Raw genomic sequence first — 20709 nt, forward strand, 5'->3', positions numbered from 1 at the left:
TAAAAGCAATATGGAATGAAAATGGTTTAAGTTCAGGAATCTCTCAGGTACAGCTGCCTGCCTTCCACACAACAGCCCCACCAAAAACCACCTGCTCTTCTCAGGAGAGGACCTTGCTGGAGACACAAGGCCAGTTTAGTGTCCAGAGGGCAATTTAAGTACTATAGCCAAATTAGGCAAGGTTCATAATTAGCAGCCATGGTGATGGCTTATATTGTTTCTGCTATGCCACCACTGGGAATTAAATACAGGGTACCATATAAGCCAGTTCAAAAATCAGGTAGGTTTCAGCCATGAGGAACTTGACTGCCACTTCAACTGGCACTTTAGATGCAGGAGACTCTATCCATCTCCATTACAAATCCTCTGAGCTCATCCTAGCATTACTTTCCCACATTAAGCAAGAGTTAACATAAAAAGCCTGCCTAGCTTCAGACATTATCCAGATAAAGAGGAGAAAAGAGAAAATCCTTTGTATTACCTCTCTCAGCTCTCCCCAAACCTTTTCTGACATCTTTGTTCTTTCAGATCTGGCATTTATCTGCAGATATTGTAGAGCCCTAATTAAATCTTCTCGTGAACCTCTGCTACTTCCTGGCAGAGAACACACATTCTTGGTGTGCTGATGGACCTACAGGATTTTCTGCACTTCTCCCTTATGGTGAGTGTTAGGCCTTGCTTGAAAACATCACAACTGTGTACAACACAATATGTTTAAACAGAAATACAAAATTATTCCATTTCTTTCAATGAATGAAGAGAAACATAAGTGAAAATTATATTCCACAAGCTCATTGGAAAAACAAACTGTGGAAGCACTGGGCAAATAGCAGCGTCTGAGAACAAGGCATGCTTTTGTTTTACTGCTGTCTCAGAAAGGGATAACTGGCAGCGATAGGAGAAGCAGAAAAATTTGTCTTCCAAAATAAAATCTGCAGTTATCTCTTCCCCCTGGGAGTAAAAAAAAAAAACATTCTGAAAGTGCAGCTGAATTTTGCATTAAGGGAAGCTGCACACCTAACCTTATCTGATGGAAGCAGCTCAGTGTTCAAAGCCTCAAAGCTGGCAGCAACCGCTCGTTCAGTGAGAGAAGGGATGTGAGAGCTGTGAAAACCTTTGCACTCTGGACTTAAAGAGGCAGAAGGCTAAAAAAGAAGATTTTACTGCTCCTCCCTCCCTGTCCCCCAACAATCCTTCAGCTCCTTCAAACCACTGACTGATGCTGAAAGAAGCTGCCAATGAAGAAGGAGAAATTGCTGCCTTCCCTTCCCAGGCTGACGGCAGAGGCCTGGCCCAGCAGCAGCTCTCCTGGCAGGGGTGCTCTGATGGCCAAACACAACAAAGCCAATTCACTCCAAAATCACCTTTCAGCTGAGCTGTTCTCATTATTCTCCCCCGATTCCCAGCATTTCTCTCCCTAAGCAGAAGAAATAAACACCCCAGATGGCTGAGGATAAACAGCAAGTTATACATATGCTCCACACAGCCTGACAAAGAGAGTCCAGCCATGCTCAGACCACAGCGTGAGACTAACCCATGCAAGGGCCCCTTTACCTCAACAAGGGGTGTCCCTGCACATGGGGATGAGGAAAGGATGATAAAAGAGGTTTGAGGCCATGAGGTAACACTCTGCAAAGTTTTCTCCACTATAATTTTCAAAGACTTCCATCATTCCATAAGTCAACGTAGAGCAGCTACAGGCTAGACTACGCAGAGCTGTACGTTACAGAATCACAGAGCAGTTTGGGTTGGAAGGGACCTTAAAGATCATCTCATTCCACCCCCTGCCATGGACAGGGAGACCTTCCACTATCCCAGGTTGCTCCAAGCCCCATCCAGCCTGGCCTGGAACATTCCCAGGGATGAGGCAGCCACAACTTCTCCAGCAACCTGTGCAAAGGCCTTACCACCTTCACAGGGAAGAATTTCTTCCCAATATTCCATCCACCCCTACTCCCTTGTCAGTCTGAAGCCATTCCCTCTTGTCCTGTCACACCAGACCCTTGTAAATAGTCTCTCTTCATCTTTCCTGTAGGTTTCCTTCAGGTATTGGAAGGCCACAACTAGGTCATCCCAAGGCCTTCTCTTTTCCAGGCTGAACAATCCCAGTTCTCCCAGCCTTCCCTCGCAGCAGACATGCTCGACTGAGCATCACCTTGGCTTTGGGACTGCCCGCCCTCCTGCACTGCAGGAACCTGAGCCAGCCTGTTCCTTCCCACCACAATGTCAGAGATATTCAATTTCTCCAGGGCCCAAAAGAGGAAAGCAGGAGGCACTGAGAGCCCACCCAGCTGAGATGAAAACTCAAGTTACCAAACTCTGCACAAGTGGTGCCCAGGCTTTCTCCTTTCTCTTCTTTGCCCCAGCCATGGCAACCCAGACCAAAACATTAGTAGCCATGAAAGAACATGCCTGTGGGAGGGAGTAGCCACAGCAGCCCAGGGAGGCCTTGACTGGCCACACAGTGAAAGCTTGCTCAGAATAGCCTGTTAATGGCACCAAAGCATTACCAAAACCACAATTCAGGCTCCAGGCTGAAAACCAAGTGCGTATTTGTATCTCTAAACCACATCACCCCCCTGCCTACTCAGAGGTACAGGGAGGTTTCAGGACTTTGGGAAAAGCTGGATCAATGACAGGGTGGTCTGGAAGAAGGTGCTCAACTTCAGGAAAAGGAGTTGGGGGATGCAGCAACTTTCCTGCATCCATCTCGATGTGGAGTCACTCTCTTCTCATGGACAACAGCCTGCCCAAAGCCCCCCCTGCTCCCCCGACCTCGCCTGTCCACTGATCCCTCTCCACGACCCCCACTAACTCCAGAGCCCCCACTGAGGCCTCCAGCACTCCCAAAACGCAAAAGCCTTCCAACACCTCCAAGCTCCCACCAACCCTGGAATCCCTGCTCCCCAGAGACCCTCCCAGACTCCCAGAGGCCTCTCACAGCCCCCAGAGCTGCCTCACCACCTCCAGATGCCCAATCAATCAATCAATCAATCCCCACTGATCCCCATAACGCATAACCTCCACTAAGCCCCAGAGCTCCTTACCGAGCCCAAATTTTCCCCATGGGCTCTCACAGACTATCCACCCACCGCTCCCACAGCTCCTCATAGACCCCCCACAGCCCCTTACCGACCCCCAGAGCCCCCCGCTGCGTCCAGCCCCGCCCGCTGGCCGAAGCCCCCGCTGTCTCGTCGGGCTCTCCTGGACCCCTCCGCGCTCCCCAGGCCGCCGTACCGAGGCTCTGCCCCACCGGGGTGCTGAACGGGTTCCCCAGCAGAAACTCCATCTTGGGATGACAACAAACAGCGGCCCGGTGCCCGCCCCTCCCGCACCGCGCCCTGACCGACAGCCCCACGCACCAACCACAGCGAGTTCTGACAGGCGTGTCCCGCCTCCCTACGCTCGATTGGACAGCTTCAGGACGCGCCGCAACACTATTGGTTAAAGGGTGTGTCCATCACTGTCAAGCGAGGGCCCCGCCCCCGCGGTAGTCCCGCCCTTTCCCCGCCCTCCCTTTGATGGACAGCGGGGACACCGAGACGCCGTTCTCCATTGGGCAAAGGCCGAACCTATCTGTAACATTATTGGGTAAAAGGAACATCAATCATTCGAGACCTCTCCGTTTCGAGGGCATGGTCCCGGCATTGATTGGCTGACACGGATTTCTCGCGCTCTGATTGGTAGCTGGCCTTCCCACCCACTCCCCGCCCATTGGCGGCTGAGTCTCTCACGTGACCGCCCTTAGCAACGCACCCGTGCTTCCGTAGCGACGGGAGGCGAGGCGCGGGTGGGGGCCGGGAACCGGGAACCGGGAACCGGGAACCGACCCAGAGCCCAGGGGACCTGCGGGTGAGAGGCCTGATGGGCCAGGATCTGGGCTTCGGTGGGTTCTGGGAGCGGGAGGCGGCGGCCTCTTCTCACCCACCGGGCAGGGGTGGTTAGAACCGGCATTGACTGAAGAGACGCTGGACGAGTTCACATCCCTGGGAGTGTTCAAGGACAGGTTGGACGGGGATTGGAGCAACCTGGTCTAGTGCAAGGTGTCCCTGCCCATGGCAGGGGTGGAACAGGATGGGTTTTAAGGTCCCTCCCAACCTAAACCATTCTGGGATAGTACAAGGAAGTGGGAGAGGAAGGTCAAAGATGGATAAATCCAGAGCCTGCTGCTCCTCGGTCTCTACTGTGCACAGCCACAGAGAGGTTTGGTTTGTTAATGAAATGCCATGATGAAAACAGAACTCTCTGAACTCTGACATTTATTATTCCTGTCCTATGCAAAAATAAATCAGAACTTACTCTGTAATTATCAACATCTTATGCAAGCAAAAGTTTGACGGTTCAAGTCTGTCACACTGATTCATTAACTCTGCACACTTCGAAAAAGCCCAACAGTCTCATTGCCCCCAGGGCAACATTAGTGATATTTAAATTTCCATGAAAAATTTCTTCACTGAAAGGGTTGTCAAGCATTGGAATAGGCTGACAAGAGAAGTTGTGGATTCCCCATCCCTGAAAGTGTCCACGGCCAGGCTGGATGGGACTTGGAGCAACCTGGGCTGGTGGAAGGTGTCCCTATCCATGGCAGGGGGTGGAATGAGATATCTTTAAGGTCCCTTCCAACCCAAACCATTTTGGGATTCTGGGATTGCTAGAAATAGTAGCCAGGCACTGATATAATTTCTTTTTCTTTTCTGTCATCTAAGGCTGATTCCGTCTCACAATGAGTCAGTTTTTCAGTAATGTTGAGCCAAACATTATTGATGATGAAATGGTTCAGAAAGCCATCGAAGAGAAGTGTCCAGAGGACCTTGGAGATCTTGCCAGAGTGGAAAATACTAACTTTAAGGTTGTGACAGAGCTACAGCTTAGTTTTAAAAGTGAGTATCAGAATATATACATATTTTCCCTCTTCTTTTGCTAGAAGGTAATAGAATAAAGCATGAAGTGGGTAACTGGCAATTAAGCAATCATTATTAGCTTGGATTTATTATGTGAAAATTAATGTCTGGAGTTAGACTTTTGCTCATACCTGTACAAAGTAGCTTCATCAGAGGGAGCCAGGTGCTTTTGCTGGTGGGTAACTTCAAAGCTGCTTCACTTCCCACTCTTATTGTCAACTGCTGTTCTCATTTAACATTTATATTGTGCTGACACCTACAGGCCACAGGCCTATTAGGCCCCTCGGTACGTGGCCAAATCCAGCCCTGGGTAAGCTCTGCCACGGCTGGTGATTATGGGAGAGCTGTTTGGGAGATTATGGTGATTACAATCCAATCTGATGGCATTCTCTGGTCATCCATAGCATTACCACAGCTTGCCTCCTACTGTCAAACCTGTTGTAAACTTGCACTCAAAAAATGAAAAGGAAGAACATTTGGCTCAATATTTGAGTATTTGGGGGAGAGGGGTAATTTCATAGGCAAAAATCTACTGTTGATTGTTCTTTGTGTGCTCCAGTAAAATAATGTGTGTATGAGTTGATTTTCTTAGAAAAGACTCCCTTGACCTGATCCTGCATAGATTTGTTTGCAAATACAAAATACAGAACTGTGTGAATATTTTGTGCATGCAATTCCTTGGTTTATTGTGCCCTCATTAAATAAGGATAGCAGGACAGCAGATGAAATCTTTGGGGAAGCCATTGCAGGGGAAAGAGAAATGGGAGTGAGAATGTTCTGTATTTCCTGTCACCTTGGTCCTGATGCTTTGCTGTGGGGACTAATGGCCTGCCCTTGTGATTCTGTTTTTGGAGGAAACTAAATGCAGGGATATTGATTAGTTCTAAACTGCAGCCTTCACAGAAAGAGTAGACTCCAACTTCTTCCCCTGTGATGAGAATCCTGGGAGCAGGAGAGTCATTTACAAAAGCAGGGGCTGGGCACTGCTAGACTGCAAATGCAGAGAAAAGCAGAGTCTCATCCCAAACCTCCCGCTTGGAGCTGGAGAGGAAAATGAAGGTCGAGGCCTCCTAGCAGAGGATTCATAAAGCCACTGGAGTGCAGGGCTGTAGTCAGCATCCCCTGCACGCCTCGTTGGCCTCACTGATGAGCAGCGTGCACTGGTGCAGGACACTGAGGTTAAGTGGGCTGTTTCATTGAAATCTCGTCCAGCCAGTGCACCTCTGAGCTCTCCAGGGCACTCATCACACGCTGAAAATCCTTTTGGAGGCAAGACTGGATGTGTTTTCCTTGTGCAAGGCAGCGTGTCTGCTAAAACGAAGCTGTCTCACATGAAAAGCAATTTTCTTTTATTTTCTTTTTTTTCCTGCGGCTTTAGGTATCCTGCAGATTGATAATCTGTGGCCATTAGAGAATCTGACTAAACTGCAGCTGGACAACAACGTCATTGAGAAGATAGAAGGTCTGGAGAGTCTGGTTCACCTTGTATGGCTTGGTGAGATACAGGCATAGGAGGTTGGATGCCTTCACAGGTGCAAAGCAATCTGCGATAAACCACGATGTCACCTTCCTTCTCAAACACGACTGATAGGAGCTTACCCTGGGAAGGCTGTCAGCTGTCTCTGTGTCTCCTTATTTGACTGTCAAATGTCAAAATGCCTGAGTATCAGAGCTGCAAAACAATCCTTCAAATGTTTAAAAACTGGGTTTAATACATTTGGTGTGGCAGGAACAGGAAGCTGAGGTTTCAAGGTTGTTTCCAAGATTTGTATTGTGTTTAGGGTGACTTTCAGGAATATTTATGGAAACACCTCTGTTATTTAGAAGCCTGTATTTTGTTTTCAAAGCTGCTGCAGGCATTCCAGAGCCTACAACCCACCATCTTTACCCCTGTATCCTTAAGGGCTTGGTGTCATTGTTGTCCCAAGGAGTGCCCATCCTTGTATCCTTATGTGACTGCTTGCAGCTACACAGATGCACAGCTTAGAGCATTCCCTGGAACTGCAGCCATGCTGCTGGTTGGAATTCTAAATATATCCTCAGCATGCAGGGCTTCAGCTTGTAAGCACATTGTGAAATGTCTAATGGGTTCTTCCGCCCAGTTGTCTGCACTGTTCTGCTCCACAGATGACTGATGCACTTGTGAATCACCAACTGATCTCCACAGTGTAAGCAGAGTGTTTTGAAAGACACTCACATATTCCCTTTGCCCAAAGGCTGCAGTGGTTCAGCTGCTGCTACACAAGTGTCTCAGCCACCCAAGAGACCTCATAAACTGTTTTCGGACTCTTGGCTTTCTCAGTACTAGCCCAAGGGCAAATCCTGCCCTTAGTCATGGTGAGTGTAGGTGTTAGGAGAGATGTTCTGGCAGGAGAAGAGGATATTTCAATAAGTGAAACAGCTAAAGTGAGCCTTTGCATAATTATGCTGATGTGGAACTGCCATATCTTGGTCCTGTAGGAACGACCACAACTGTGGCATTGGTGTGGCAGGCCAGAGTCTGCAAGAAACAAGATGGTGTCAGATTTGTCACAGAAATTGCCCTCTTTAGGGTATTCCCCACCCCTTTTTTGTGTTTCCCCGTAAGGCAGAAGTCCATTTCAGGCTGTGTATGTGGACTCTGCATGGACTAACTTCAGCTTTTCCTCTCATTTAAAAGTTGCACAGACCATTGCAAGGAGGAGATCGGGATGGAGGATGATTTAATGCTGAGCCTTTCCTGTGGGACACTGACCACCCCTGAGAAAAATCTGTACATAAACTCCTACATCCAGAACTAACTGCAAGGGCAGAATCAGGGTGTTCTGCAAGAAATAATGTAATGTTTGATTTCTAAACTCTTCCCCAGACCTGTCCTTCAACAATATTGAAGTAATTGAGGGCCTGGATACCCTTGTCAAACTGCAGGACCTCAGTCTCTACAGTAACAGAATATCTAAACTTGAGCACATGGACGCATTGCAAGAGCTGCAGATTTTCTCTGTAGGGAAGAATAACCTGTCCATTCTGGAAGATGTGAGTGTTCCCTGGCTTTGCAAATATTCCCTGTCGAAGGATCAGATATTCTAAAACTGGCATTTGCCATTGTGTCCAAGCCCCTCCTTAGCTGATGAAATTCTCTTCAGGATTTCAAAGTATTTCTGAGCTATGGTTTTGGTCCTCTGTCCTGGTGTTAAGTGCTTGCTGCAGCCATTTTTCTTTTAGATTATTGACTTGTGGGGGCCCAGTTCTGTGACTGCTCTCAGCCATGGCAAAATTCCTATTGGCTCTCATGAAAGCTAGAAAAGGAATAAGTGGCTACATATGAGAAAAGGGAAGAGACTAGGATTTATTTGGAGTTCTTTTGAGGGCATCGTAGCAATTTAAGATCTGTGATTTGTGCACCCTGTCAGCCTTCTCTCTCTCCACCCATTGTCTAGATAATTTCCAATGTGAACTTAAGTATTTTCTTTTCCAAAGCCATTAGAAACTCATAATTGACTGTCGTGTGAATTTGGCAGCGGAGCAGAATACAGATTGCAACTTAACTGTAATAAAAGCAATAAATTCCAGGGCTGTGTTTCCCCAGCACTGGGAAATACAGAGCTCTTTCCCTTTGGCACAGGTTGTCTATCTCAGGAGGTTAAAAAACCTACGGACTCTGAACCTCAGTGGGAACCCTTTCTGCAACAAAGAGCACTACATGCTGTTTGTTGTTGCTCATCTTCCAAGCCTGGTGTACTTGGACTTCAAACTTGTGAGAGACTCCACGGTGAGATTTCTGCATTCCCTGATTGGGAAATCAGACAACAGCATCTTACAGAGATTTTGCTTTGTTGGTGTGCCAGCAATATCCCAGCACTGGGGGCAGGTTCCCTGCAGAAATCAGGCTCACAGAAACACACAGTGTTTACTCTGCTTCCACATAACAGCTGTGAACCTGTAGGCCAAATTCTGTCAAATCTGACAGAGAGGCAGAGGTGTCAGAAGCATGATGTCTTCACAGATTTTGTGAAAATCAGCAGCTGTGTGTGGGAGAGGGGCCTGGTTCATGTTGCCACAGAGAGGCTGCAGTGTGAGTGCAAGTCTTCTTAGAGAATCTCAGAGGAAATCAGTCTTGAGACATGGATCCAGGGGGAAGGAGCCTTGGTGGTCCTGCTGCTCACAGAGTGATTTGTTTCAGTAGCAGACTGACAGACTATCCAGGCAAGCAGGTGCCTGGATGCACTTCCCACTCTTGTTTTCTGAGAACAAGACAGTTCATCCTCACCAGTAACCTGTGGAACTGCTGCATCATCCCAGGGCTGAAAGGAGCAAAGACAGGGGTTTTTGTTCAGGGTTTTTTTTTAGTAACCAAAGAACATGGTTAATTGTAAATTTGCTTGGCACAGAGCAGGAGCTGTACTTGGAATGCACATTGCTCTTACCATAGGACTGGAAGGGCTTTCCAGGTCATGGAATGCAGTCCCTGCTCATCAGGGACGTCAGAGAATTGTATACTTAAATTTGTCAAGCTTCAGTTTCAAGCTAATGAGGTTCTTGCCCCTGGTACTACCTTGCCATCCACTCCTCCAAAGAGCCTTCTTCTCCCTAGAAAATGTATTAACCTCACTGACTGATCAAATTGGAGCTCAAATTCTAGAAGTCAAAATAGAATTTCCTGCTAAAAGAGGAAAAAAAACAAAACTCTAAAGATGAGAAAATGGAGAGAGAAAAGCTTCCTGGGACTGAATTATCTCAGATGTATTGAATGCAGAAACAGAGTAATATACCAGCAAAAAATGGGATGAGGATTAGATTAGAAACTTCATAAGTAGTTTAATAAAAAGCCCATGAGGAAATGGAGATGCAGATGCCACTCTGGTGCATGTTCTAGATAGATCAGTTGCTTATGCCCTGACTTGTTGAGCAATGTTGTATAATCCGATACAAACATTTTATTTCTATTTCTCAGAGGCAAGCTGCAGTTTTAAAGTATCAGGATCTTACTATGCCATTGGAACAAGAGGAGGCTCAGGCCCTTGCTCAGAAGGAGATAGAACAGGCAAAGCAGAAAGAGCTGGAGTACCACCAGGTAAGGTTTCTTTGGCTGGCTGTGAGAGAAAGAAGCACAACACATATTGACTTGTCTTTTCCCTGCTTGAAGATTTAATGAGAGGTTAATATCAACTCTGCTAAAACTAAGGCTTGGATTAATCTCTGTGATCTCTGAATCCTATCTTTTGGATGAAAACAGGAACTGCTGTGGAATACACATGACGTGGGGGAACATAATTCTTTGGTCTGAACAATGAAACTACAGATAAAGACCCTGCAAAGCTAAATAGTAAATCATACGCAGGGAGTTTATCAGCCTGACGAGAGATTAAGAAAATTACAGGTCTGAGGAAAATGTTAATATTTTCATGGTGAAGTGACTTTTTTTTTTTCTCCTTCACACTAAGTTAAGCTTTTCATTAGTTTTATGGTTAAACTCTCCAGGACTTTTGGAGATCTCTGTAGTCCTGTGACCAGACTGAAAGTGAGACCAGGTGGAATGGTGCTTTCAGCTGTGGCCTGGCTCTGTGTTCCAGACCTCTAGAAGATCAGAGTGGTCGAAGTTTCGTGGTTTAGTGCCAGGGAGGACTGCTACTCTTCCCTTTGTCCCTCCCCAAAGTTCACCAAGTCCTTATCTGAAAGGCTTAATAGCCTTGCAATAAGTGTTTGTATATGGCAATGTCTTATATTGGCAACTGAAACAGGTTACCCAGAGAAGCTGTGAATGCCCCATCCTTGAAGTGTTCCAAGCCAGGTTGGGTGGGGATTGGAGAAACTTGGCCTAGTGCAAGGTGTCCCTGCCCATGCCGGGGGGGTGGAATGAGATGATCTTTAATGTCCCTTTCAACACAAGCCATTTTATGATTCTGTGATCTGAGATTAAACAGTGTTTTCTATCCTTAGGCTACAGAGTTGTAGCAGCAAAACCCCTGGGATGGGTTTCACTCCAGTTGCAAGGTGCTTTCGTGGCTTGGTTGGTGTGTCGGCTGCGTTCATGTAACTGTGTCTGCACCAATGTTCTGCTGCTGCTGAGGTGCTTATAGGAGAGACACATCCTGAGGACTGGCAGCAGGCTGGCATCTTTATTGTACTTATTTTACTCTGTTTCTCTTCAAAGACAGCCTTTGTTGAGCACCTGAATGGATCATTCCTGTTTGACAGTCTGTATGCAGAGGATACAGAAGTTGCCAAACTGGCTTCCCTCCCTGAAGTGGAGGACCTGCTGCAGGCATATCCTTCCTGGGTTTGGAATACCTACAGCTAAAAGGTAATGCCTTGAGTTAAGAAGGAAATGCATCCACAGGGACTCTTCATCTGTTGCTTTTGTCCAGAGCTGAAAGCTACATTGATCTAAGATCTGAAGACAGTCTGTGTTCAATTTTGGAATGGTACCAAAAATTACACTGCAAGGCTGTGAGACCACTGACAGCTTTAAGGCTTGATATCTTGTGAAATATGAGGGCTCCAGACAAATGGTTTATATTACTGGCAAGCTGGTCAGCCCAGCTTGAAACATCCCATTTGTAAAACCACTCGTTTCTATCTCCAACAGGTCATGAGATCCCAGAGTTTTAAATTCTCACCGTTGTAATTACCATATTCCTTTTCCTTCCCTTGAATCAAACATGATTTTGGTAGCCTCCTTTTCTGACCCTTCAAGAATCAAGACTTTGTACTTTCTTTAAGTCTGGAATCCACTTAAAGTTTAAAATGAGCTGGAAGATAAATCTCTGTCAGTTAGATTGTAAGAGCACAGTTGCTAAAATCATGTTGAAATTGAAGTGGTAGGAGATAGGAACAGACTAATCAGAATGATACAAGTCACATATCTCACAACCTGCCAGAACTGGCAACGTGAAGTTTCGAGGCCAGCACATTTTTCTGATCATTGCTCCTACACAGGGGAGCAGAAAGCAGACACTTTTTTTTCTTTTTTCTTTTCTCATTCAGATTAATAGAGTATTGTCAAGGCCAGTAACTTGACCTTCCTTAAAATTGCATTACACTGTTGGGGAAAAATGCATCACAGCTTAACTACAATAGACTCCAGAAACAATTCCATTGCCAAGATAATAGCAGAAGAAAAATTGACGTTATTTTTGTGATGCTACCAAGTCAGTAGTTTATTCTGTGCTCTGGCTGTGGGCTCCAGAGCTGTATTTATTAACTACACAGGCACTGTATTCACACTTGTGAAGACAGATAGGATTGTAGGCTTCGTTCTGCTGCTGTGTCAGAAGAATCAGACAAGTGAATGTATTTTCTTCTCTTCCTCAAGGCTTTTTTCCCCCTCAAGTTGCCACAGCTTTCTCCATACTCTTAAGGCAGCAAAATCTTATGCATAAAATGTGAATGGGTGACCCAGTCCTGCCCCAAACAGAATATTTGGCAGCTCCCAGCAAGAACCACAGAGTTCACATAAAAATAGGTTGTAGCTCTTGTTGCTCAGATTTGCAGAGGCAGAAGGAACATAACATGTTGCTCCACTGAACAAGCAAAAAACCTTGACTCTGCTGTCACATACAAGAAGGAGTTTGTCTCAGTTTGTGAGAACCTATATAACTATGGACTGGAAGAGTATGAAAAACGAGAAGCTGAAGTCTCAAAATTCTACAAAAGACTCCATGAAATTCTGACAGTCAACCAGCAGGAAAGCAAGAGAATAATCTCAGACTTTGAAAATCGGAACCAAAGGGTAATGTTATGCTTTTGTTTGTTTGATACATGATTTCTCTACAGCATATACCAGCTTTTAATTGCGCTGAAAATGGGGGTAACTCAATTAAAATCAGGAATATTATTTTGGATTGACAATGCTGTAATGAGAATTAATACTTGATCCCTAATGGCAGAATCACAGAGTGGCTGAGGGTGGAAGGGATCTTTGGAAGTCATCTGGTCCTGGTCAAGGAGGACCACCCACAGCAGGCTGCTCAGGACTGTGAATATCTCCAAGGATGGAGACTCCACAGCCTCTCTGGGAAACCTCTTCCAGTGCTCAGTCACTGATCTTTCCTTATATGTTTCTTACAACATAAATTTATACCCAGAAAAATTGTTTTGTTAGCTAATACTATGTCATTAACATAATGTGAAAAGGTTTTTAATACTTTATGTAGGAAAAAAAAAGGGGGATTGAAATTTCTACCTTTTGGGCAAACTACAACCAGCTAACACAGCCTTTATCTATACTGGAAATTCAGTGTAGAACAAAATTAATATGTCATAATAGTATCATCTATAAAGGTAAAGGTCCTTCAAGAGTTTAAAGAAAAATTGTAGCTAAACAGGGTGGGGGTTTCTACTTATTTTTTTCCCATCCAGAAAAGTCACCAATATTTAAGAAAATGGAAATGCTCAACCTTTCTTTTAGTTGAAATATTTTTTATAAAGTTGATTTATAAGAGATAGATAGATAGATAGATAGATAGATATTTACTGCCACTCCCCTTCTTTTTGAAGCCTCCAGTAGCTCTTCCTTCATTGAAAAATTGGGAAGAAAAGGAAGGAAATTGCAGAGTATTCAGATTATTTTCAAGTAATTTTCTGCTTCAGTTCATTTTTTCAGCAACAGCTCAAAGAACTATAACCAAAAAAATTTAGATAAAGTTATTTTAATGTATTTCTAGTCATTTAAAGCAGACGCTCTCTCTTTTCATTCTGCTCAGCTACAGCCACCCATTGTGGCCACTCAGGGCGTAGGTTCTAGCTGGATCCCTTTCTAACCATGTATAATAGATGGATCATGATTTTGTTTCCACAGAAAAAAATAAGGGAGGGCTAAAGCCTGGTAACACTGTCAGCTGAGAGAGCAAGTCCCTGACAACTGACACCAGCAGAGTCACGAGCGCTGGCTCCCGCTGGAAACCAGGTCACTTTTATTTCAGTGCCTGTCACAGGCTGACAGCTGCTGAGTCACTGTGCTCCTGGGGCCTTGAACCTTGCTGACTCATGATGGAAATCTGCATCCAGCAGCTCTAGCTGGGACACGAGCTGGCAGCACTACCAGAGTCACAGAATCGCAGAACAGTTTGGGTTGGAAGGGACCTTAAAGATCATCTCGTTCCAACCAAAAGTTTGACATGAATATTTAGTTAACTTGCACTTGAATTCTCACTATATCTTCCATTAAAAAAAACCCTAAACCAGCAAAACAAACCCTGCAAAACCTACAAAAACAAAGAAACAGCAACAAAACCCAAAGAAACACAGCTGAGGCCAGATTTTACCCCTTCACCTCTGTCCGACCTACAGGCTCAGCTATGGATTGGCCTGCAAGGGCATGGGGTGACAAGGGGGAATGGCCTTAAGATGAAGGAGGGAAGGCTTAGGTGGGACATTAGGAAGAAATTCGATTAAATATTAGGATGAAATTGTTCATTGTGAAGATGGTGAGGCCCTAGCACAGGTTGGCCAGAGAAGCTGTGGATGTCCCATCCCTGGAAGTGTCCCAGGCCAGGTTGGACAGGGCTTGGAGCAACTCAGGACAGTGGAAGGTGTCCCTGCCCATGGCAGGGGTGTGACTGGATGATCTTGAAGGTCTTTCTCAAGCCAAACCATTCTGAGATTCTGTGATTCTCTAAACAGGATGCAGGGGTCAGCGTGCCAGTTTTCCTATAAATATTAGAGGAGTTGGTATCAAAACTGAACACAGTGTTTTAACAGCATTTCCCCATCATTGGAAATTGCTGGAGAAGTTCAAAAGGCACAGAGGCCCCAGCAGACTGCAGTCTGTGGGCTGTTCTTAGGGCTGTTTGTCTGGCTGTAATCCTTTCATGTAAACTTGGGTAACCTGTAAAATGACTGCACTCTCTGAAGTTGGTTACGGAGGATTAAAGGCCTTGAACTTTGAAGTTATTGCTCCCAGAGGTGCAGCTTGAGTGGCTCTGGAGCCTTTTGAGCCTCCTAACTTGTTTACATTAGAGAAGAAGACACCTTGCTCTCCCCTTCCCCCTTCTAGCACTGCAAAGTTTGGGTAATCCACCCCATTTCCAGACACAAGCCTTGGCAAGGGTTTTTAACAGAATTGTTTACTTCACCCCCTTCCATTCCCCCTCAGGAGAAGTGGATTAGTCATAATAAAACATATCTATTTTTCCTCCTTTTTTAAACAATTGATTGTTAACTGATTTTAAACAGACTTGAAAATAACACATTCAGCACAAGAGGGTTTTTTTTTTATCCAAGCAAACATAAATCTCGTCTGATACAAAAGTGACGTCAATACATAATTCTGAAGGGCAATAAATCCTTGCTGTAAGAGGGAGGCAGGCAATGATAGGTATTCCATATTCAGAATACTAAATCCTGACCCTGCTGGAAGTCAGTCAAGATTCTCCTTGCAAGGAAGTGCATCAGGATTTAGGCCTGCGCTTCTTTCTCCGAAGCAATTGTTAATTTCTTCTTCACAGCCAGCAATGTTAAGAATTAAATATTATTCTTTTTTTGCTTGAAATGAAGGCGAACCAAAGTTGGAAGCATAGAAGGGGCAAAGTCTTCTACTGAGTGGAGGATGAGGAAAAATTTTTCCAATCCTCTTGCAGTAGCAAAGCTCAGCACTGTTGACTACTACCAAGGTAAATCTGGAGACTTCCCTGAATCATCACGTTTCGTTTCAGCTCATCAGCAGCAGAAACTTCTCTCACACAAGTAACAAGTTAATTAAATTGCAATGGAGTGCTGAACACAAACTATAAGCAATTCACGTATCTCTGTGTTTAGAGGCTGGATGAGATTTATCATGCCAGGAGTGGCGATATTGCTGAGTCTAAACGAGCTGAGGGCAAGGAGGACATCCTTCAGCTGTGGGATGCACTCATGACCTTGGAAGCACTGGTATCCAACGACCTGGAGGTGAGGGCCAAGCACACACCTGTGAGACCTCACAGCCAGAATGTGGCCGGGTCACTTTTCTGTCACTGCAGCCCTGTGTAGCAGCATACTCACAAAGAGGGGGGCACAGGGCTTCCACTCAGGAAAAGGTTTTGTCCTCATCTTATTCTTTCTCTGCTTGAAGTTGATGGGTGTGAGATCAGGCCCTGGACATGGATACCTTACAACAGATTTGTATGTCCTTCTCATCTATCCAAGCTGATTTCCCACACTTCTGGAGATAAGGGGAGGTCATTCAATCATTTTCTAGGTGTGCACAAGTCACTGCATAGCATGGGGTGTACATATTTGGGATTCTAGAGGTGTCATTCTTTGAAGCTGATCTTTGCTATAAGATTACAAACATTCCTGCTCGGCTTGCTGCATTTGCTTGCATAATAGCTGCCTTTTCCTCCCCAGACTTTTCCTCAAAAACTAGGGCAGGGCTGCTAATGTGCATCTTCATCGAAGGAAAAAACCCAAAGTAATCTGTTTAAAAATGGGCAGGCAGGAGCTGTGACCTGTGTGCAGCAGTGTACTTTTGTGAGCGTGGATCACAGAAAGCAGCAGCTCAAAATGGATCCTCACTGCATCAGGATTGTGCCTTTTTAGTGTTTTCTGAGTTGGCCCTCACGTATCTGCAGTCACTGATGGGATGAGCAGAAACATTTCTCCCTGTGTGCCCTGCTGGATTTGCAGGATTTAGGTACCAAGACATTTAAGTGCAACACTTCACAGATTCTCCATGAGCCATTTCTGAGAGAGGGAATAGGCAGCAGCAATTTTAATTCCTGAGGACTAAACTAAAAGCTGCAGTAAAGCCCAGGAAGGGGTTGTGCTTCAAACAAGAGGCTCTTCATACAGACAAGGAGGCTGCAGCATGGCAGGGTTTGGGAATACAGCCCTCTCCAGGCATTGCTTAGGTGAGGGTAACAAAGGATGCCCTGGCTTACTCCAGACTCTGGGTAAAGACAGTATTCAGTCAACTTCCCTCCTGATTCTGATTTTCTGTCCCTGAAGAAGGGAAGAAAATCTTGCAGCACTTTGAAATCACTTTAAATGCTCAAGGCAGTTCAGTTTCTGACTGTGCTAATAACAGCAGTGAGTCCAAATTACAATAAATTGTAGATTCCTCCTAGACTCCCTGACTCCCTGTTATGTTTATGCAAGTTTTCATTGTGGTATTTCCTCTTTTTCCCTCTGTTAAGGAACTGTTACAGGATTTTAAAAGAAGCATTGATGTCATAGCATCAACATTCATTGAAAACATTCAAGGGATATATCCTTTTCACAGTATGTTGGCCTGGACCTCCCAGTCATATACCTACACCTCACCTCTAAATCCAAAAATGAGCCACCAGTATAAAAACTTTATTTTTTTTATTTTGATCAACAGAAAATATCTTTTCCCAGCTTTGAGGAACGGTCATTTAAGGTGCCCAGCCACTTCATGTGGAGACTCTGGAGAGCACAGAAAGATCCAAATTCTACTCTGCTGAAAGTCTGTAGGATTTAGGCAGCTTTCACCCTGTTGGGAATCTTCCTTTCTTCTCCATGCAGAGAAGACAAAACATAGGGAAAATCTGGTTAGACTGTTTTCTAGGTACATTGTTGTCACAGCAGCCAATGAAATATCTACACTTCTTGTTGAAATGTCTTTAAATGGTGTTCATTTTTGGGGTTTTTATGTCTACTGAAAAAAAGTTATATGAGAATGCTGAAGTGCTTCAGTGTCAGGTCACACTGCTTTAAATCTAGAAATCTGCTGGCCTGGTGCAAATAATTGCACTGCATTCAGGGCTTAGCTTTAACCTGGAGACCTCTTCCCATTTCCCTGGCAAACCTAGGTCCTCTCTCAGTCCTCTGTCATATTTGGCTGTAAGGATGAGACTCAATGTGTGATTAAGAACTGAAAGTGTATATCCTGACATCACAGCAGCTCCTGGGAGCAGCCAGGCTCATTCCTGCAGAATCCCACAGTGCAGTCAGTCAGTCTCAGTTACAGGAGGTCATTCAATCTCCACAGATGAGTGGTGTGGTCAGCTTTTTCCTTAACCACGTTCTGTACGTTGAGCCAGTGCCGGGACCTGGAAAATCAACACCATGAAAAACTGATGGAGATGACCTTTGCCATCCTGGAGAAACTGGACAACCGTGAGCTTGAAGAGGATTTTCCAGATGATGTTCGAAGGGTGAGGGCACCAAAACAATTCATCCCTGCAAGGGAGTTGGCAAGGAGACGAGGCCACAGCCTCTTCTCTGAAGGGACAGGATTTCCAGGAGGCTCTGTGCTGCCAGAGCCATACCTGAACCACAGCATAACCTCCTTCCTAGAGGGTCCAGCCACTTGGCTGAACTGTGGTGCCTTCAGACATCTCCACTGACTGGGACAGGGGATAAGTGCACTGCAGGTTTCCCTGGGCAGTGCCAGACCTGGTGACAGCAACCCAGGAGAGGTGCTGAGGAAATCTCTTTCCTGCCTCCAGCACAACTCACTGCTCTGGCTGATTTCCAGGCACTCAGGCAGCATATTTGCTGTACTCACTCGCAGCTGGTTTTGTTCAGACTCTCCCTGCTCCCTCAACAGAATCCCAACACTGCTCTGAATTTCTTGCACCGGGGCTCTGTTTGCCTCAGTGATTTCAAAATCCCCTCCTGGAGCTCCCGAGCCCATGAGCTGATCTGGAGGTAGGACATGACACTTGAAATGGAGACTTCCACCAAGCCCTCAGTCTTGCTGTGCTAGCAAAGATCCCAGGAGCCTTTCCAAAAGCACCAACATCGTTGCAGTGCTCCACTCAGCAATGCTGCTGCCCTTTTTGCCTCCATTATTCCTTCATTTAGTGGCTAAATTACTTGAATTTGCATTAGCTGTGGTTTTGCTCTGTCCAGATTATCCCAGCCCCCTGTCACTCCAGGTAATCAAGAGCTGACAGACACAAACCAGACCCCTGAGCCCCGGGGGAGCTCCTGCTTTATGGCCTGTGCAGATGGTGGCGGTTCCGCACTGCTGCCACGCACCCATTTTGCTTCACTGCCATCCATTCCCCCAGAGAAGGGAATTCATTTGTCCAACAGCTGCACTTGGCTGCAGGAGGAGAGTCATTACAGGTTAGCGAAGCCACCCTCTATTTAGAGCCACGAGGGAAGTCACTGCTTCCATTAGAAGCTGGGACTCTCCAAAAATGAAGATTTACAGCCAGCACCAGCAGTGCGGGAATCCCTCCAAGTGTGATTTTCCATTTCCAGACATGCTGGAGAATATACAGCCTTGCTTCAACACCAGCTGCACGGCAGCCCTGCCTGCACAGAACTCCCTGTTCCAGCATGTGGGGCCAAGGGTGCTGCCTCAGTTTCCCCACCTGTACTAGGGATAATGCCCTATTACACTGTAGCGAAGCCAAGGGTAATGCCCTGGATTCATCCCGATGAGTAGGGATTTGCCAGGTTGAGACAGAGGGCTGATTTCTCCCTCTGAGCACTGCTGTGCTGCTCGTTCATTGTGTGCTCACCCCCTCCTTTCATCTGGTCACGTTACCTCTCAGCTCCTTGTGGACAAAGACACCACTGTCAATGCCATCAACATGTCCCACGGCATCCGCCTGCGGAAGATAGATAAGCGAGAGAGCGACATGCTCTGCAACACCTACCAGTGGCAGACCTCAGTGACAGAGAAGGTAAGAGACCCTCACACTCAGGGGGATGGGGTACAGACAGGTCTGGCCCAAGTGGCAGGGACACTTCGAGGAGAGACGCTCCCAGACTTTTGCTAGAGCTCTCTGTGCTCCAGGGACCTTGACATGCCTGCAGATTCACTGCTTGGTTTCAATCTGTCCAGGCTTTCCAAACCGAGAGCGACAGAAACCGCACCTGTATCGGAAAGATCATTTGCTTCATCAGTGCTCTCCAGAAGGAGCTGGATTACACAGGAATCCTGAAGCCTATGGAATAGGGGCTGGGCAGCTGCCTTGGCTGGGGCACACAGGACAGCCCCCAGCAGGAACAGCTGCCTCTCTATGCCCAAGCTGCCTGGGACATTTCAGACCAAATGCATATTTCTTCATCCCACCATAAACTGCAAATAAAAGCTGCTTCTTGACTCTGGAAAAGCATCCAAAGCCCTGTCTCTTCCATCACATTGGCACGAACCCCTTGCAGACAACTCAGACCTGGTCACAAGGGGTTATGGATCAGCTGTGAGCTGATTGAACCAAATCATCATAGCATATCATGCCTGAAAGCTTCAGTACCTGTGAGCACAGTGGCAGGAACCAGTGAGCCGCTGGCACGAGGCAGCAGCTCAGGAGAGGAGCACACTCCATCAAACCACCTCCAAGATAACAGCAGGTTTCCAGCTCAGCAAGCACAAGGCTGGCAGGGGCTCTGTATGCCTGGGAGCCTCATCTTCTCACCCCTTCTCACAAGTGGCTTTCTGCAGCATGAGCAGAGCAGCCCCCAGCCAGCAGGAAGGGAAATCAGTGGTTCCACAGGAGCTCACGCGCCGCCGCTCACGACAGCCAAGCAAGGAGTCATTAATTCCCCTCCTTGCTCGGTGACAGCCACTGCCACACTCGCTTGTGGGCAGCTTCTGAGGAGTGGTGCTGGCCGGGATGGTGCTGCTCCAGGCAGGCAGCAAGGAGAAGGTGGGAAGGTTAAACGAGAGGGTGGCCGTGTATGCACACCAGGGACAGAGCAGGTCTCAGAAACCTTGTGGCTGGTGCTGCCTGTCAAACACCGATTCAGCTAATCATGCTCTGTGCTTCTGAAGATGGCTGCAGCCCAGGTTTTAGCCCTCTTGCTCCAGGACTACACAGTTGTCTCCTTGCTACCTCCTCAGCTGCATGGAGTTGTTCATACAGTAGTTAGTGCCTGCTCTGGTCTGTGATTTTTAATGCCTGGAGCCATCCCAACACCTGCCCAC

The 20709-nt window shown here is 46.3% G+C and overlaps 2 protein-coding genes across 7 annotated transcripts in view; one reads left to right on the plus strand and one right to left on the minus strand.

Annotated features, from left to right (window-relative positions):
- TOM1L2 (target of myb1 like 2 membrane trafficking protein) overlaps positions 1 to 3336 on the minus strand; it is a 57224-nt gene extending 53888 nt beyond the window's left edge. For 4 of the 5 annotated variants that reach the window (XM_048320508.1, XM_048320506.1, XM_048320505.1 and 1 more), the window contains exon 1: positions 3238 to 3336. In XM_048320508.1, the coding sequence (XP_048176465.1) occupies positions 3238 to 3289 (52 nt within the window). In that variant the 5' untranslated portion in view covers positions 3290 to 3336. The remainder of the gene's footprint in view (positions 1 to 3237) is intronic. The other variant, XM_048320507.1, reaches the window with a different exon arrangement.
- Positions 3337 to 3764: 428 nt separating this feature from the next.
- DRC3 (dynein regulatory complex subunit 3) lies at positions 3765 to 20696 on the plus strand. 2 transcript variants are annotated; one of them, XM_048320676.1, is made up of 13 exons: positions 3765 to 3886; positions 4707 to 4880; positions 6280 to 6396; positions 7750 to 7916; positions 8506 to 8652; positions 9835 to 9954; positions 11035 to 11147; positions 12438 to 12612; positions 15639 to 15770; positions 16997 to 17067; positions 17857 to 17980; positions 19334 to 19465; positions 19627 to 20696. In XM_048320676.1, exons 2-13 carry the CDS (start codon positions 4724 to 4726, stop codon positions 19738 to 19740), a joined length of 1569 nt encoding a protein of 522 aa, XP_048176633.1. In that variant the 5' UTR covers positions 3765 to 3886; positions 4707 to 4723; the 3' UTR covers positions 19741 to 20696. The 2 variants fall into 2 exon arrangements, with proteins under 2 accessions (XP_048176633.1, XP_048176634.1); XM_048320677.1 differs by having other exon boundaries at positions 3767 to 3852.
- The last annotated feature ends 13 nt before the right edge of the window (positions 20697 to 20709 follow it).

The sequence above is a fragment of the Corvus hawaiiensis genome, chromosome 16 (assembly GCF_020740725.1).
Source record: "Corvus hawaiiensis isolate bCorHaw1 chromosome 16, bCorHaw1.pri.cur, whole genome shotgun sequence".
NCBI classification, from domain to species: Eukaryota; Metazoa; Chordata; class Aves; order Passeriformes; family Corvidae; genus Corvus; species Corvus hawaiiensis.

Coding starts and splice junctions, on each gene's coding strand:
- DRC3 (XM_048320676.1), top strand. CDS start 4,724: ATGAGTCAGTTTTTCAGTAATGTTGAGCCAAACATTATTGATGATGAA. Junction 9,955..11,034: donor AAGAGCTGGAGTACCACCAG/GTAAGGTTTCTT, acceptor TTCTCTTCAAAG/ACAGCCTTTGTTGAGCACCT. Junction 19,466..19,626: donor AGACCTCAGTGACAGAGAAG/GTAAGAGACCCT, acceptor CAATCTGTCCAG/GCTTTCCAAACCGAGAGCGA.